Source organism: Oncorhynchus mykiss, chromosome 5 (genome assembly GCF_013265735.2).
Source record: "Oncorhynchus mykiss isolate Arlee chromosome 5, USDA_OmykA_1.1, whole genome shotgun sequence".
Lineage (NCBI taxonomy): Eukaryota > Metazoa > Chordata > Actinopteri > Salmoniformes > Salmonidae > Oncorhynchus > Oncorhynchus mykiss.
The window spans coordinates 85,154,814-85,171,623 of NC_048569.1; the positions used below are offsets into that span (position 1 = coordinate 85,154,814).

The window sequence follows — 16,810 nt, forward strand, 5'->3', positions numbered from 1 at the left end:
TGAGTGGAGCTGGGGATAGGCCTGCCTCAGGAGGAGTGGAGCTGGGGATAGGCCTGCCTCAGGAGGAGGAGTGGAGCTGGGGATAAGGCCTGCCTCAGGAGGAGGAGTGGAGCTGGAGATAGGCCTGCCTCAGGAGGAGGAGTGGAGCTGGGGATAGGCCTGCCTCAGGAGGAGGAGTGGAGCTGGAGATAGGCCTGCCTCAGGAGGAGGAGTGGAGCTGGAGATAGGCCTGCCTCAGGAGGAGGAGTGGAGCTGGGGATAGGCCTGCCTCAGGAGGAGGAGTGGAGCTGGGGATAGGCCTGCCTCAGGAGGAGGAGTGGAGCTGGGGATAGGCCTGCCTCAGGAGGAGGAGTGGAGCTGGAGATAGGCCTGCCTCAGGAGGAGGAGTGGAGCTGGGGATAGGCCTGCCTCAGGAGGAGGAGTGGAGCTGGGGATAGGCCTGCCTCAGGAGGAGGAGTGGAGCTGGGGATAGGCCTGCCTCAGGAGGAGGAGTGGAGCTGGAGATAGGCCTGCCTCAGGAGGAGGAGTGGAGCTGGGGATAGGCCTGCCTCAGGAGGAGGAGTGGAGCTGGGGATAGGCCTGCCTCAGGAGGAGGAGTGGAGCTGGGGATAGGCCTGCCTCAGGAGGAGGAGTGGAGCTGGAGATAGGCCTGCCTCAGGAGGAGGAGTGGAGCTGGAGATAGGCCTGCCTCAGGAGGAGGAGTGGAGCTGGGGATAGGCCTGCCTCAGGAGGAGGAGTGGAGCTGGGGATAGGCCTGCCTCAGGAGGAGGAGTGGAGCTGGAGATAGGCCTGCCTCAGGAGGAGGAGTGGAGCTGGAGATAGGCCTGCCTCAGGAGGAGGAGTGGAGCTGGGGATAGGCCTGCCTCAGGAGGAGGAGTGGAGCTGGGGATAGGCCTGCCTCAGGAGGAGGAGTGGAGCTGGAGATAGGCCTGCCTCAGGAGGAGGAGTGGAGCTGGGGATAGGCCTGCCTCAGGAGGAGGAGTGGAGCTGGAGATAGGCCTGCCTCAGGAGGAGGAGTGGAGCTGGAGATAGGCCTGCCTCAGGAGGAGGAGTGGAGCTGGAGATAGGCCTGCCTCAGGAGGAGGAGTGGAGCTGGGGATAGGCCTGCCTCAGGAGGAGGAGTGGAGCTGGGGATAGGCCTGCCTCAGGAGGAGGAGTGGAGCCAATGTATATTGGAAGCATATGGAATATATCTGTCGTGTCCTCTGTAATATACCTGTACATGTTGAGTGGCCAGACTGTTTAATTCAAGTTGAGTGTCAGCCAGGGGGGAAAGTAAGGTGGCACGGTCTGGTAAGGTGTCCCGGCAAAATAAATAGTGGGGGTACGTTGTATAGGTAAAGCGTGAGCCCATCACAATTAATACAACATTCCATAGGCTATGACACCATTCATTACCATTACTGCATGTCAGCTGTATGAAAATGACTGAAATGACTGGAAACCAGGTGCTCTACGCTCCAAATTGCGTTGTAGTTTGAGGAGAACACTTACATTTTGTGAAGGCGGAGGTGAGGTGCCGAGACCGAGGCGTGAGTGGACAACAGTGAATGCATCAATTCAGGCTACAAGTGTAGGCCTAATGATAATCACAGAATGTCATTACAATACACACAGGTGTTTTTTAACAGCTGTCTCTTTCCATTCATCTAATTAAAGGTGCACGTGCACTGTTGGGTATTTTGTGAGTGAACGAATGTGCGTTGGTCGCCTACAGGAGCGCTTTTGTTAAGTGATTGTTTGACAATCCGATGAAATCATCATGACTGGTTGTGTTTAGGCCACATTAAAAGGCCTAGGCGGTGTGTCCATAAGGCTAGGGGAAGCTAAGCTTTCCCCAAAGTAAATAGAATTAAATTGCCAAAATGATATACCCTAATTATCTTATTCCTGTCTATACAGAAATAAACACAATCATTCAAAATAGGCTACAACACCAGAAAGCATGAGGATCATTAGCTTACATTTGCTTTTTTTGCTGAGGATTGTTTTAAATCACATCCTAAATTTAAATCCTACAGTCGGAAGGCCCCACAATTTGTCCAGCACACTGCAAATACCAAATAGATAAATGCTGAGTTGTGACTGTCAGTAAAAAGCAGAGACCCAGCCAGGCATATCACAGTATTTAAAAATACAATCGAGGAAAAACCTTTTGGAAAGCAAATGGCTTTTGCTGTAATGAGACGACAATGAAAAGACTCCAATCTGTCTTTTAGTTATTTTAACTTAATTGAGTGAACAAGTAGCCTCTCTCATTGGCTCCAGCAGAGAACATCAGCCACATCCCCGGTGAGTCTGCATATTCACCGTCTTCATTACTGGGTCAGTGCCACTTCTGTTTGTTTTTGGACAATCATTTCCTCCTCCAGGTTAAATGGGCGTCATATTGTATGTCTCCCCTTTTCGTAGGCCCATTATATGGATCAGACAAAATCGTTTTTATTGATCTGTTTGTCAGTATCAGCAGGCTATCCTGTAATTTTTGTAGCAGGCCTATTTTTTTAAATGCATGCTGGGTGTCCAGTACAGGTAAGAAATGACATCACCTCTGGTGTCAGCCAAGGTCTTGCACCATAATAATATCCTTAGCAGATGTAAGCCTAGTAGTTTCTGTTTGCTTGTTTTTACCTTATTACTGTAACATGTGTTGAGACCCACGCCACGTGAAACTAGTTTTGAACTTGATTGACAGCAGTTCCTCCTCCATTGGACAATAACACCGACAGCTAAACATACAACTCTGACTGAACTTGTTGTTGCTCTGCAACGGTCATAGGAGGGGAGGAGAGAGGAGAAACAGAAATATGTAATCATCCGACCAAGCCTCTCAACCGCTGTCTCTTTTCCTGATACTTATCTGGAATACTGATGGATATCACCTTATCAACTTGTCCGCTGCATCTGTCCAGAGAAAGAGCTGTTGCAAACACATTAAAGCATTATCTCAGTCTGGTTGACCTTTAGTTTCCCTATTCTCTGCACTTTAATTCATTGGTGTACTTCGTGAGAGAGAGAGAGAGACAGAGAGAAAGAGAAAGAGAAAAACAGAGAGAGAGAGAGAGAGAGAGAGAGAGAGAGAAAGAGAAAAACAGAGAGAGAGAGAGAGAGAGAGAGAGAAAGAGAAAGAGAAAAACAGAGAGAGAGAGAGAGAGAGAGAGAGAGAGAAAGAAAGAGAGAGAAAGAAAGAGAGACAGAGAGAAAGAGAAAGAGAAAAACAGAGAGAGAGAGAGAGAGAGAGAGAGAGAAAGAAAGAGAGAGAAAGAAAGAGAGAGAAACAGATTGAGAGATTGAGAGAGAGAGAAACACAGAGAGAGAGAGAAACACAGAGAGAGAATAACTGACCACTGTGACTGACCCAAAATTAAGGAAAGCTTTGACTATGTACAGACTCAGTGAGCATAGCCTTGCTATTGAGAAAGGTAGCCGTAGGCAGACATGGCTCTCAAGAGAAGACATGTTATGTGCACACTGCACACAAAATGAGGTGGAAACTGAGCTGCACTTCCTAACCTCCTGCCAAATGTATGACCATATTAGAGACACATATTTCCCTTAGATTACATAGACCCACAAAGAATTTGAAAACGCATCCAATTTTGATAAACTCCCATATCTATTGGGTGAAATACCACATTGTGCAATCACAACAGCACAATTTGTGACCTGTTAAACCAGTTAAGAGCAAACACCATTGTAAATACAACCCATATTTATGTTTTTTATTTTCCCTTTTCTACTTTAACTTTGCACGTCGTTACAACACTGTATACAGACAAATGTCTTTATTATTTTGGAATTTTGTGAGTGTAATGTTTACTGTTAATTGTTTTATTGTATAGTTCACTTTTGTTTGTTATCTATTTCACTTGCTTTGGCAATGTAAAGATATGTTTCCCATGCCAATAAAGCCCTTTGAATTTAATTGAAATGAGAGAGAGACACACACAGGGGAACGTGGGAGAAGGGAAGGAGGCTATTTGGGTTGTCTATACCTGCATTCTAGGACCTGAGGAGCAAGAACAGACATGTAAGGGAGGGTTTAAAAAAAGAATTGGAAGAGGAGAGGAGCTCCCATGTGCAGCTGTCCTTCTGACTCACAGGCAGGCAGGCAGACAGACAGACAGACAGACAGACAGACAGACAGACAGACAGACAGACAGACAGACACACCCCCTGGCCTCAGCCGGCTTGTTCACCATTATGTTATTACTCATACATACATGTATACAAACACAGAGCAATAATAACACATATCAAGGAGAATTCCTGTCCTTGATACTAGGGTAATGTCATAAATCACTTATTTTATGTAATATCATTCTGTTGGCATGTTTGAACCCTAAAGCATTGACAACAACTCATCAGAAGTGCTGGCATTCTGCAACTCTGCAACCAAGAGTAACTATTCACCCACCCTCTCAGAATGTCTGGTGCCAACAAGTGAAATGTCACTTGGTCAAACTAAGACCCGTGTCTATAAAACCCGCACAAGCCCCGGTAACAATCAATACTTTTCATAGCGAAACAGTTTCCATTTGAAGAACAAGGCGTTTGTTCATTTTTGTTGACATCACTTTATGATGAGACAACAAATCCATGGCAGCAGAGATGGCTAGTGGATGCGGGGTAGGAATGGGGTTGGTGTATACTGCTACAATTACAGCTGGAGTTAGGGTGGGGGAGTTGGCGGGGGAGGAGGTGGAGGCTGCTTACCTTGTGCTCGGTAGTCTTCTTCTCCAGACAGTACTGCTGTGCATATTGACAGGAGCAAGAGGAGGGTTCTCCTACAGGGGAAGAACAACATAGTCAAAGAAAATGGGAAACCAAACCAATACGGGATATTCTGAATTTGAGTCAACGGATCCAAGTCTGTGATCCCATTAATCATTAAGAGACAAATGAGACAATAAACATTCTCTATCATAAAGTGGTAACGCATATAAGACGCTCTATGTCTTCACTGAAGACCAAACAACTTATCATATACAGCTATATATAGCTATTAATTCATTATAAGAAGTCAATTAAGAAATTATCTTAATGCGCAATCGTCTACAGTACAGTCATGAGCACTGGGAAGCAGTGTCCAACACACAAGAATCAGACTGTATACGTCGTAAATCAACTACTACAACTTCAACTACAGATGCATACTACATGTTTCATCCAACTGGCGACCACATTAGTGTTCTGTCACAGCTAACCTAACATAGGAGGCATAAAATAAATGCGTGAGCGACATTTATTTATTTCTGGACAAACTGTCAAACCTCTCTTCCACACTGTTCAACCAATCCAGTAAATGTGGAGGAGGAGTTAAGATGGAGTGTCGCCTTGTTAACGTCCAAAAGCTGAAGCTGCGTCATAGGCTCTCTTTCCATTTCCCCTGAAAACCGGACGCATCCGATTGTTTTCGACCCCCGCTGAGGGAGTGTCACAGCTGATATACTCTGAGCTGTTGTCCCTCTGGCTCCTAGTACTCTCTAACTGGAGAAACTAAGGGAAAGCACAACTACAGACCAAGTCCATCCAAACCCCTCATCATCTGCCATGAGTCCAGTATTACCAGTGACAGATGGGAAGGGAGAGCTTGTAACTAACAAGTACTGTACACATCAAGAACAAGAACACTCATGCCGATAGATCACTGATGATGACCGTATGCTTTTTCCTGTTCTCCTCTGGCCTGGTATTGGCCAGTGGCTGTGTGTACTGGACTGATTCTATATCTCCAGGGGAAACCATGAGCCACCAGGGCCCAGGTAGGGGAAACCATTAGGCTGCGTTTACACAGGCAGCCCAATTATGATCTTTTGTCCAATTATCGGCAAAAGAGCTAATCTGATTGGTCAAAAGACCAATCAAGCTGCCTGTGTAAACGCAGCCTGAGTGTATTTTAGTCTTAACAATCTCACATAAACATGGGCTTTGTCTCTACATTGACCTACTGGTGGTTCAGGGTGAGTGGGTGACTATGTTTCCCCATAGGTACATGAAAATAAAACAGAGGGCCTTGCAGGAGTTCTGTGTGCCAAAATATAAACCTGGGGTAAGTTTTTAGACAGGTTCGGGTGAATGGTGGGGGGGGGGGTTCACCAGAAAATAGCGATGACAAATAGGAGGTCTGGGCCACTGGTTTTCCTAGCTAGGGAGAACGGCTGCTCTGTCACTGCCAAAACCCCACCATACCCCTCCTCCTGCCTCTACACACATGGACAGGGGGTTCCATTGGAGAACAAACAGTAGTCCCACAAAGGGGATTCCCACTGACTGACCCCACCTCTAGAGGGCACTGCCCACCACAAACTGCTCTGCGTCAACCGTAACTGTATGGAGAGACATAGTGAGTTTACAAACTGTTGATGGGCAGAGATTCACTCAACTTTACTATAAACAACATCACAGGATTATACCACTCATATCACATATTCCTTTGTAGTATCACCTTAAAAATGTCAGGCACATCCATCTCTACTGTAGCATGGGTGGCAGCAACACATAAGCCTAGGTAAGATAGGGGAGTTTACCATTCACATTCCAAATAACATGATATCACTTCAAACATATGTTGAAGGATTCTTTCTAGTCTCACCTCTTATAGAACTCCCAATAAGCCACCATGTCAATCATTCTGCTTCTCCATGCTGGAGACATATACAATATTTTTCCTTTATTTAACTAGGCAAGTCAGTTAAGAACACATTCTTATTTTCAATGACATACTAGGAATGGTAATTGCCTGTTCATGAGAAGAATGACAGATTTGTCATGGAGATGATTCTCCATGATGGAGACAATATATAAATGGCTGAAGATGATTCTCCATGATGGAGACAATATATAAATGGCTGGAGATGATTCTCCATGCTAGAGACAATATATAAATGGCTGGAGATGATTCTCCATGCTAGAGACAATATACAGTGCCTTGCGAAAGTATTCGGCCCCCTTGAACTTTGCAACCTTTTGCCACATTTCAGGCTTCAAACATAAAGATATAAACTGTATTTTTTTGTGAAGAATCAACAACAAGTGGGACACAATCATGAAGTGGAACGACATTTATTGGATATTTCAAACTTTTTTAACAAATCAAAAACTGAAAAATTGGGCGTGCAAAATTATTCAGCCCCTTTACTTTCAGTGCAGCAAACTCTCTCCAGAAGTTCAGTGAGGATCTCTGAATGATCCAATGTTGACCTAAATGACTAATGATGATAAATACAATCCACCTGTGTGTAATCAAGTCTCCGTATAAATGCACCTGTACTGTGATAGTCTCAGCGGTCCGTTAAAAGCGCAGAGAGCATCATGAAGAACAAGGAACACACCAGGCAGGTCCGAGATACTGTTGTGAAGAAGTTTAAAGCCGGATTTGGATACAAAAAGATTTCCCAAGCTTTAAACATCTCAAGGAGCACTGTGCAAGCGATAATATTGAAATGGAAGGAGTATCAGACCACTGCAAATCTACCAAGACCTGGCCGTCCCTCTAAACTTTCAGCTCATACAAGGAGAAGACTGATCAGAGATGCAGCCAAGAGGCCCATGATCACTCTGGATGAACTACAGAGATCTACAGCTGAGGTGGGAGACTCTGTCCATAGGACAACAATCAGTCGTATATTGCACAAATCTGGCCTTTATGGAAGAGTGGCAAGAAGAAAGCCATTTCTTAAAGATATCCATAAAAAGTGTTGTTTAAAGTTTGCCACAAGCCACCTGGGAGACACACCAAACATGTGGAAGAAGGTGCTCTGGTCAGATGAAACCAAAATTGAACTTTTTGGCAACAATGCAAAACGTTATGTTTGGCGTAAAAGCAACACAGCTGAACACACCATCCCCACTGTCAAACATGGTGGTGGCAGCATCATGGTTTGGGCCTGCTTTTCTTCAGCAGGGACAGGGAAGATGGTTAAAATTGATGGGAAGATGGATGGAGCAAAATACAGGACCATTCTGGAAGAAAACCTGATGGAGTCTGCAAAAGACCTGAGACTGGGACAGAGATTTGTCTTCCAACAAGACAATGATCCAAAACATAAAGCAAAATCTACAATGGAATGGTTCAAAAATAAACATATCCAGGTGTTAGAATGGCCAAGTCATAGTCCAGACCTGAATCCAATCGAGAATCTGTGGAAAGAACTGAAAACTGCTGTTCACAAATGCTCTCCATCCAACCTCACTGAGCTCGAGCTGTTTTGCAAGGAGGAATGGGAAAAAATGTCAGTCTCTCGATGTGCAAAACTGATAGAGACATACCCCAAGCGACTTACAGCTGTAATCGCAGCAAAAGGTGGCGCTACAAAGTATTAACTTAAGGGGGCTGAATAATTTTGCACGCCCAATTTTTCAGTTTTTGATTTGTTAAAAAAGTTTGAAATATCCAATAAATGTCGTTCCTCTTCATGATTGTGTCCCACTTGTTGTTGATTCTTCACAAAAAAATACAGTTTTATATCTTTATGTTTGAAGCCTGAAATGTGGCAAAAGGTCGCAAAGTTCAAGGGGGCCGAATACTTTCGCAAGGCACTGTATACAGGAGGTGCAGACTAATACAGTACAACCCTTCAGGCAGTAACTATATATTGGACACACTTACATAATAGTAATAACATTGACAATTAATGAGACAGAGAGATGGAGTGTGCATTCTGACCAGACAGAATCAATCAGATTGACAAGAAGTACTGCATGTATAATCATAGCTGTCATGGAAAGCGTAGAAAAGATGCCTTTGGCAGTCCGTTCATATCGATGAGAGTAGTGTTCTAACAAAATGAGAATGGTGCCAATTCAAAGAAAGTTTCACCTGAGCACATTTCCATCTTTATTTAACTAGGCATGTAAGTTATGAACAAACTCTTATTTTCTATGATGGCCTAGGAACAGTGGGTTAACTGCCTTGTTCAGGGGAAGAATGACAGATTTTTACCTTGTCAGCTTAGGGATTCGATCTTGCAACCATCCGGTTCCTAGTCCAACGCTCTAACCACTAGGCTACCTGCCGCCCCATTAAGTGATGACATGGGTGAACGTCAAAGAGCTATCGATCTTAAAGCAAACAAACTAATGTCACTGATGCTCATAATATGACAGTCTGGTATGGTAATCTGAGCTGGTGGAGAGCATCCTCATATCCATTATAACAGTCTGGTATGGTAATCTGAGATGGTGGAGAGCATCCTCATATCCATTATGACAGTCTGGTATGGTAATCTGAGCTGGTGGAGAGCATCCTCATATCCATTATGACAGTCTGGTATGGTAATCTGAGCTGGTGGAGAGCATCCTCATATCCATTATGACAGTCTGGTATGGTAATCTGAGCTGGTGGAGAGCATCCTCATATCCATTATGACAGTCTGGTATGGTAATCTGAGCTGGTGGAGAGCATCCTCATATCCATTATGACAGTCTGGTATGGTAATCTGAGCTGGTGGAGAGCATCCTCATATTCATTATGACAGTCTGGTATGGTAATCTGAGCTGGTGGAGAGCATCCTCATATTCATTATGACAGTCTGGTATGGTAATCTGAGCTGGTGGAGAGCATCCTCATATTCATTATGACAGTCTGGTATGGTAATCTGAGCTGGTGGAGAGCATCCTCATATTCATTATGACAGTCTGGTATGGTAATCTGAGCTGGTGGAGAGCATCCTCATATTCATTATGACAGTCTGGTATGGTAATCTGAGCTGGTGGAGAGCATCCTCATATCCATTATGACAGTCTGGTATGCTAATCTGAGAGTGAGGAGCAAAAGAAAACTGACCTGAATAGTAAACACAGCCAGCAAAGTAATTGGTCAACCACAGGCACATTTGAGCAGTCTGTTCCGCAAGGCAAACAAAAAGAAGGCCCTGGCTGTCATTGGCGAACTCTCACACCCTCTCTACACCCTCAGTTCAAGAGGCTTCCTTCTGGCTGGCGCTTCAGAACTCCCATGGCCAAGAAGAACGTGTTCAAACATGAATTTGTTCCTTGTGCTTTTGGATTACTAAATGCAAAGTAAATTGTGTACTTATCTATCCAGTGCAGTTGGGACAGTGGTTGTTTGTGAGTGAATGTATTAATGTCATCTATGTTGTTAGTGTACTGTATGCAACATGATGGACTGACTGGTTAAAATGTGTATGATGTGAGAATGTATGTATATGTGATCCTTTTAATGGAAGCTGATGCCAAATAAAAGTTTCCATGCTGGAAGGACAATAAAGTTTTATTCTATTCGATTCTATAACACAGCAGAACAGGGCTCAAATGCTATTTGAAATCTTTCAAATACATTGAGCGTTTGCTCTAGCTTGCCTGGAGTGACAGATGGGCAGAGTTTGTGGTTTTGGTCCATAAAACAGCGCAAGTTCAATCAGGCACATACAGTATGAAGTATTTTAAATCATTTTAAAAACTGTTTGAATCCACGGTCAGTAACTTAAAGGGATAGCGAGCAATAATGACATACAGCAGCATACAGCCAGATCTCTCCTCTCCTGCTGTGTGGCCGCTTTCTGATAGACAAAATAAGGTAAGGGGATATGGTGGTTAGGTATAAGTATAGGGGGTATACAACAGCAAGGGTTTAGCAGCTTGTGTGTGGCCCTGGTTGTTAGATAGAGTGGCAGACGGAGGCAGACATGTTGTTTTTTTCCAGAGAGAGTGAGAGAGAGAGAGAGAGAGAGAGAGAGAGAGAGAGAGAGAGAGAGAGAGAGAGAGAGAGAGAGAGAATGAGAAAGACACAGAGACAGAGAGAGGGGTTAGAGAGAGAGAGAGAGGGGGGGGGGCAGGAAGAGCAGAGAGAGGGAGAGGGGGGAAGAGGGAACAAGAAGGAACACCTGCTCCCCATCGAGATACTGGTGTGAGATTCCAAAGCTGGAAATACAGACATATACATGCTATATGAATACAATGATTCATATGTAGGAGGATAAAACTGTCATTTATAAGGCCTTAGTAGAGTAGCTGGTTCAGCTTCAAATCTTGGTTGATTTACGCGTGGAAAAGTGGACTATATACTGTTTATAACACTTAAATCCACATTTAGAGAGCCAATGGCAATGCGAGGTAGATTCTGACAGCCTTGTCTCTGTCTCAGTCTCCGGTAGGGCTATTTAAAGCCTCATACACACAGCTCACTGGCTCCAAAACAGACCTGGCTCCTGGGTTCACTACACTACACTTAATGATGACATCAGACAACACAACGTGTCGCATAGTGGGAATTGTGAGAATTTGCCTTAATTGTTTTGCCAGTTTAGTTAAATATGGCATGGACCATGTTGAGTGTTTAAACTACTAAAAGCTTGGAGGGTGCCTGGGGTTCAATTCAATTTCAATTCAGGAAGTAAACTGAACTGAATGAATTTAAAGGGAATTAACATCAACCCTGGATTTCTGTATACAATTTAGAGGTAAATCCCTGTCTCTGTGACAAGAAGACACTCAGACAGACATGCCTGATGCCTTCCATCCCAGTGGTTTATGGGAACGACTGCTGAAAGCAGAACAAAGCTCCCCAAACACTGCTGTGTTGACCCAGGGAAATGCCACTATGTGAGGAGTGAGTGCCATGTCAAGACTATAAATAATCTGCTGCAGAGTCTGTCCAGTGTCCAGGACACAGAAAGGTCTCCATTTGCACCCTGAATAGGCTTCCAAAATGGGACCCTATGCCCTATATAGTGCACTTTCTTTGACCAGGGGCCACAGGTATTAGTGGACTATATATGGAATAGGGAGCCATTTCAGGCGCAACCTCTTCGGCCAAGGGGGCAGTATTTTGAGGTTTGGATGACAAGCATGTCCAAAATAAACTGCCGGTTACTCAGGCCCAGAAGATAGGATATGCACATGCATAGTGGTATTGGATAGAAAACACTCTAAGGTTTCCAAAACTGTTAACATAATGTCTGTAAATATAACATAACTGATATGGCTGGTGAAAACCTGAGGAAAATCCATCCAGAAAGTGGGATTTTTTTTTATGTGAGTGGTATTCCATTGAAAGCCTATTGACCATATAAGGGGTTAGGACCCAGATTGCAGATCCTATGGCTTCCACTAGATGTCAACATTCTTTAGACATGGTATCAGGCTTGTTTTCTGAAAAATGAAGAAGAATGAGACCTTTTGGTAAGGTTGTTTTTCCTTTCTATTAAAAAAAAATACACTATTGTCCGGTTGAAATACTATTGATTATTTTGATAATTGACAACCTGAGGATTAATTTTAAACATCGTTTGACATGTTTTGACGAACTTTACCGGTACTATTAGGATGTATTCGTCTGCATGTTTTGACAGCCTTGGAGCCAGTGGATTACTGAACAAAACGTGCCAACAAAACAGTTTTTGGGATATAAAGAGAGACTTTATTGAACAAAACAACCATTTATTGTGTAGCTTGGACCCTTGTGATTGCAATCAGATGAATATCTTCAAAGGTAAGTGATTCATTTTATTGCTATTTCTGACTTTCGTGACTGGAAAATGTTTGTATGCTTTTGGAAGCGGGGCGCTGTCCTCAGATAATCGCATGGTATCCTTTCGCCGTAAAGCCTTTTTGAAATCTGACAAAGCGGCTGGATTAACAAGAAGTTCAGCTTTTAACTGATGAATAACACTTGTATTTTCATGAATGTTTATTATTACTATTTCTGTCATTAGAATTTGGCGCTCTGCAATTTCAGCGGATGTTGTTGAGCGACCCACCTTGGCGTCAGCATTCTTCACACCTTGGCATCAGCTTTCTTCCCACCTTTGCATCAGCATTCTTCCCACCTTGGCATCAGCATTCTTCCCACCTTGGCGTCAGCATTCTTCCCACCTTGGCATCAGCATTCTTCCCACCTTGGCGTCAGCATTCTTCCCACCTTGGCGTCAGCATTCTCCCACCTTGGCATCAGCATTCTTCCCACCTTGGCGTCAGCTTTCTTCCCACCTTGGCATCAGCATTCTTCCCACCTTGGCATCAGCATTCTTCCCACCTTGGCATCAGCATTCTTCCCACCTTGGCATCAGCATTCTTCCCACCTTGGCGTCAGCTTTCTTCCCACCTTGGCATCAGCATTCTTCCCACCTTGGCATCAGCATTCTTCCCACCTTGGCATCAGCATTCTTCCCACCTTGGCATCAGCATTCTTCCCACCTTGGCGTCAGCATTCTTCCCACCTTGGCGTCAGCATTCTTCCCACCTTGGCGTCAGCATTCTTCCCACCTTGGCGTCAGCATTCTTCCCACCTTGGCGTCAGCATTCTTCCCACCTTGGCGTCAGCATTCTTCCCATCTTGGCGTCAGCATTCTTCCCACCTTGGCATCAGCATTCTTCCCACCTTGGCGTCAGCATTCTTCCCACCTTGGCATTAGCATTCTTCCCACCTTGGCATCAGCATTCTTCCCACCTTGGCGTCAGCATTCTTCCCACCTTGGCGTCAGCATTCTTCCCACCAGAAACAGTTCTGAAGAGTCCGTGCATATATTATGACAACATTTTGTGATGATTTAGTTAGTTTTGGACTTCGGTAAGTTTTTTTGGAGTTGTTCGAGGACACACATTTTCACCCTTCACCCGTGATAGGTCAATAGTTGGGATTCTTCAGTAAAGTCTTTGTTGTCATTCAACGACAGATGACTCGTTTTCATGCATATTTGTTCATTGAGAAATACTGCAACAAACATAGTTAGATGTAAAATTGCACGACTAATATCTCCTCTTCAAAAATGTCAAAATTAAAGACAGATTTCTTGAGTTATTTTAGATTAATTCTGACTATTTTGAGGAAGTGTATTCTGGCTACGGAGTCTCAAAATTGACAAACAGTACTACTGACGGATTTTTCTAGTTTTTCAAGAGAATGTCTTTTAAGGGAGTATGCGAGCCGAGCTGAAGCATGCTGACAACTGCAGAGTGGAAGCATAGAGTACTTTTCACTTGGCAAACACAACAAAATCCACTTAACACTAGTTTATAATCTCCATAAGGAAACGGAGGCAATTTTCCTAACTTTATACTGTTTCATGACAACTGCCAGAGTGGGATTTCGTTAGCAGCTACATTTACAGTACAGTGTTATTATTTACATGGCTAATTGGCAAGCCACTTAGCGAATCAATTAGTTGCAACATAACAACTCCAACAACATGTTTCCTCCTATAAGCTATACTGAACTCAACTCCGGTGTGAATATGTTGAACCCAATGGCCCTTGTACAACGAACACATCTTTGACTAAATATTGTCCTACAACACAAGGAAAGGCATTGATAGATCATGGGGAAATACTACCCTAAATACAACGACACAAAGCTAAATCTTTGGTATATGGAAAGTACACCTAAATCATGCAGAATAAACACAAAGGGCACAAAGATTACTGTCCATCATTAACACATAATAACAAAGCAAGACACAGACCATGTGAACTAGCAAAACAACAACATATTTTTTAGTTTTTCACTGACCTTTGACCTGGAAGCATTTTATGGACCTGTGGCCTAAGATGCATCCTCTATAATAAACACGACTGACACTTTGGCAGCTATATGGTCTGTCTCTCTGCTCAGTAGCTCTGTTCAGATGTCAACATAGAGTAGAGCAGAGTAGAGGTAGTTACTAATCTAACATACAACACAAGGGAAAGGGGAGATTGGGTTTTATCGCCGAGACTGGGACTTGTATTTCCACTTGTATGTCAAAACATCCAAGACAGTGAAAGTAGCCAACCATGTGAGCATAACACCAGGGTAGGCTACATGCCTTGATTAGCTAGCTATATGCTAATAAGCGTTCAGAAATTCTCTGAATGAAATTAATAAGAGATAAATGAGAAATGAATGTGCGAGTTCCTCAGTAATATCTGTGTTCTGTTTCTGCATGTTCCTCTCTGAGTTTCAAACCGCCAACATCGTTCTCCAACATGAATGAGTTATTGATCTGGGTCCAATTGCTGTTCCTCTTGGCAACCTCCCACCTCTAACACCTGTATCCAGATTATGACTTCATTACCTAGGCATTGGATTGATAAATCAAATCCAAATAGCCATCAGCACTTGAGCTAGCAGATAAACACTTTCCAAGTCCCGAGGCTCATTATTCTATCACACATTGCTATTCCACTATTGACTGCTTCACCTTATTGGGACAAGCTGAGCCAAACCAAGCTGAGCTATACTGGGCTGGCCTGGTTACGCATACACCGTATTTGCTGGAACCATGCTGCAAAGGACAGTGTAAAAAGCCAGCACAGTTCATTTCAGTTCAGCCCTATTATTGTAAACCAGGCATCGGTCTCTGTGTGGTTCCAATACAAAGGGTAAGCTAAGTAGTACCACTACAGCTTGTCAACACTCAGAATTGGTCACAGAGTCAAGAGTTCATTGCACACAAATGTAAAGATTGACTTAGCCCACAAGACAACTAGCAGACAAAGGGCTGTGAGTAAACTTCCAGCCGGCTTTATTGGTTTGCCCTTTTCCTGTCGCAGGGTACACTGCAGATGTGGGGAGAGCTAAACACACACACTCACTCACACAGACAGGCCAAAAATCCTACCAGACACTGATCACCCAACAAGGGATCATTTTACATTAAGCTGCCTGCCTTTATACCAGGTAGCTACTGACTTGACCTCTGTTTTGGTAACCAAGATGTTATCGCCCAGCTACATACAGTACTACAGATGACGTACATGAATTGAAGACAGAAAAATTGCCAAAGTCAGATGAGTTATTATTGTGTACTTACTATGTAGTGGTAACATGTTATTATACACACACAACAAAAAACATTATTACATGGTGCTATATATGTGTAACTTTATGTTAAAAGTGTATTTTCTAGCCAAATGGGATAGACATTAGCCATCCACAGCCACATTTGAGGGAGGCTGATTACCAAAGAGGAGTCATGTTGAAAGTGGTTCAGCGCTGTGTAGGTTGTTTCACATGACCTGACCCACATGGTGTAACTTAGATGCCTGCGATTCAAACTGAATTCATATGCTGCTCTATCGTTCTATGCATACTTCAGTCTGAGACTGCCGTCATTGAAGTTGTTTGTGGTGTCGTCAAAATGAGGGGTGTGTTACAAGACAAAGTCTGGGAGGTACTCAGATCCAGAATCACTGCGGAGAAGAAACTAAAGTCTGTGGGTGTGGCATAACGTTTGGCAGGAGCAAAGAGTCTGGGTAACCAGGCAAGTAACTTGATTCTTCTCAGGTCCATTCATTCACACTCAGACTTCACTTCTCCCACCACAAACACTGTGAAGAGGCCGTCTATGGCAGGGTATTCACCACAGACACTGTGTAGTGGTCGTCCATGGCAGAGTATTCACCACAGACACTGTGTAGTGGTCGTCTATGGCAGGGTATTCACCACAGACACTGTGTAGTGGCCGTCTATGGCAGGTTATTCACCACAGACACTGTGTAGTGGTCGTCCATGGCAGGGTATTCACCACAGACACTGTGTAGTGGCCGTCTATGGCAGGGTATTCACCACAGACACTGTGTAGTGGTTGTCCATGGCAGGGTATTCACCACAGACACTGTGTAGTGGCCGTCTATGGCAGGGTATTCACCACAGACACTGTGTAGTGAACATCTATGGCAGGGTATTCACCACAGACACTGTTTATTGGCCGCCTATGGCAGGGTATTCACCCCCAGACACTGTTTAGTGGCCGTCTATGGCAGGGTATTCACCACAGACACTGTTTATTGGCCGCCTATGGCAGGGTATTCACCCCCAGACACTGTTTAGTGGCCGTCTATGGCAGGGTATTCACCACAGACACTGTTT

At 44.0% G+C, this 16,810-nt stretch overlaps 1 protein-coding gene across 1 annotated transcript in view; it reads right to left on the minus strand.

The window, feature by feature from the left end:
* Positions 1-16,810, minus strand: part of LOC110524715 (collagen alpha-1(XXIV) chain) — a 241,432-nt gene that overhangs the window by 220,808 nt on the left and 3,814 nt on the right. Inside the window, exon 2 of the mRNA XM_036978599.1 lies at positions 4,717-4,787. Coding sequence (XP_036834494.1) covers positions 4,717-4,787 — 71 coding nt within the window. The remainder of the gene's footprint in view (positions 1-4,716; positions 4,788-16,810) is intronic.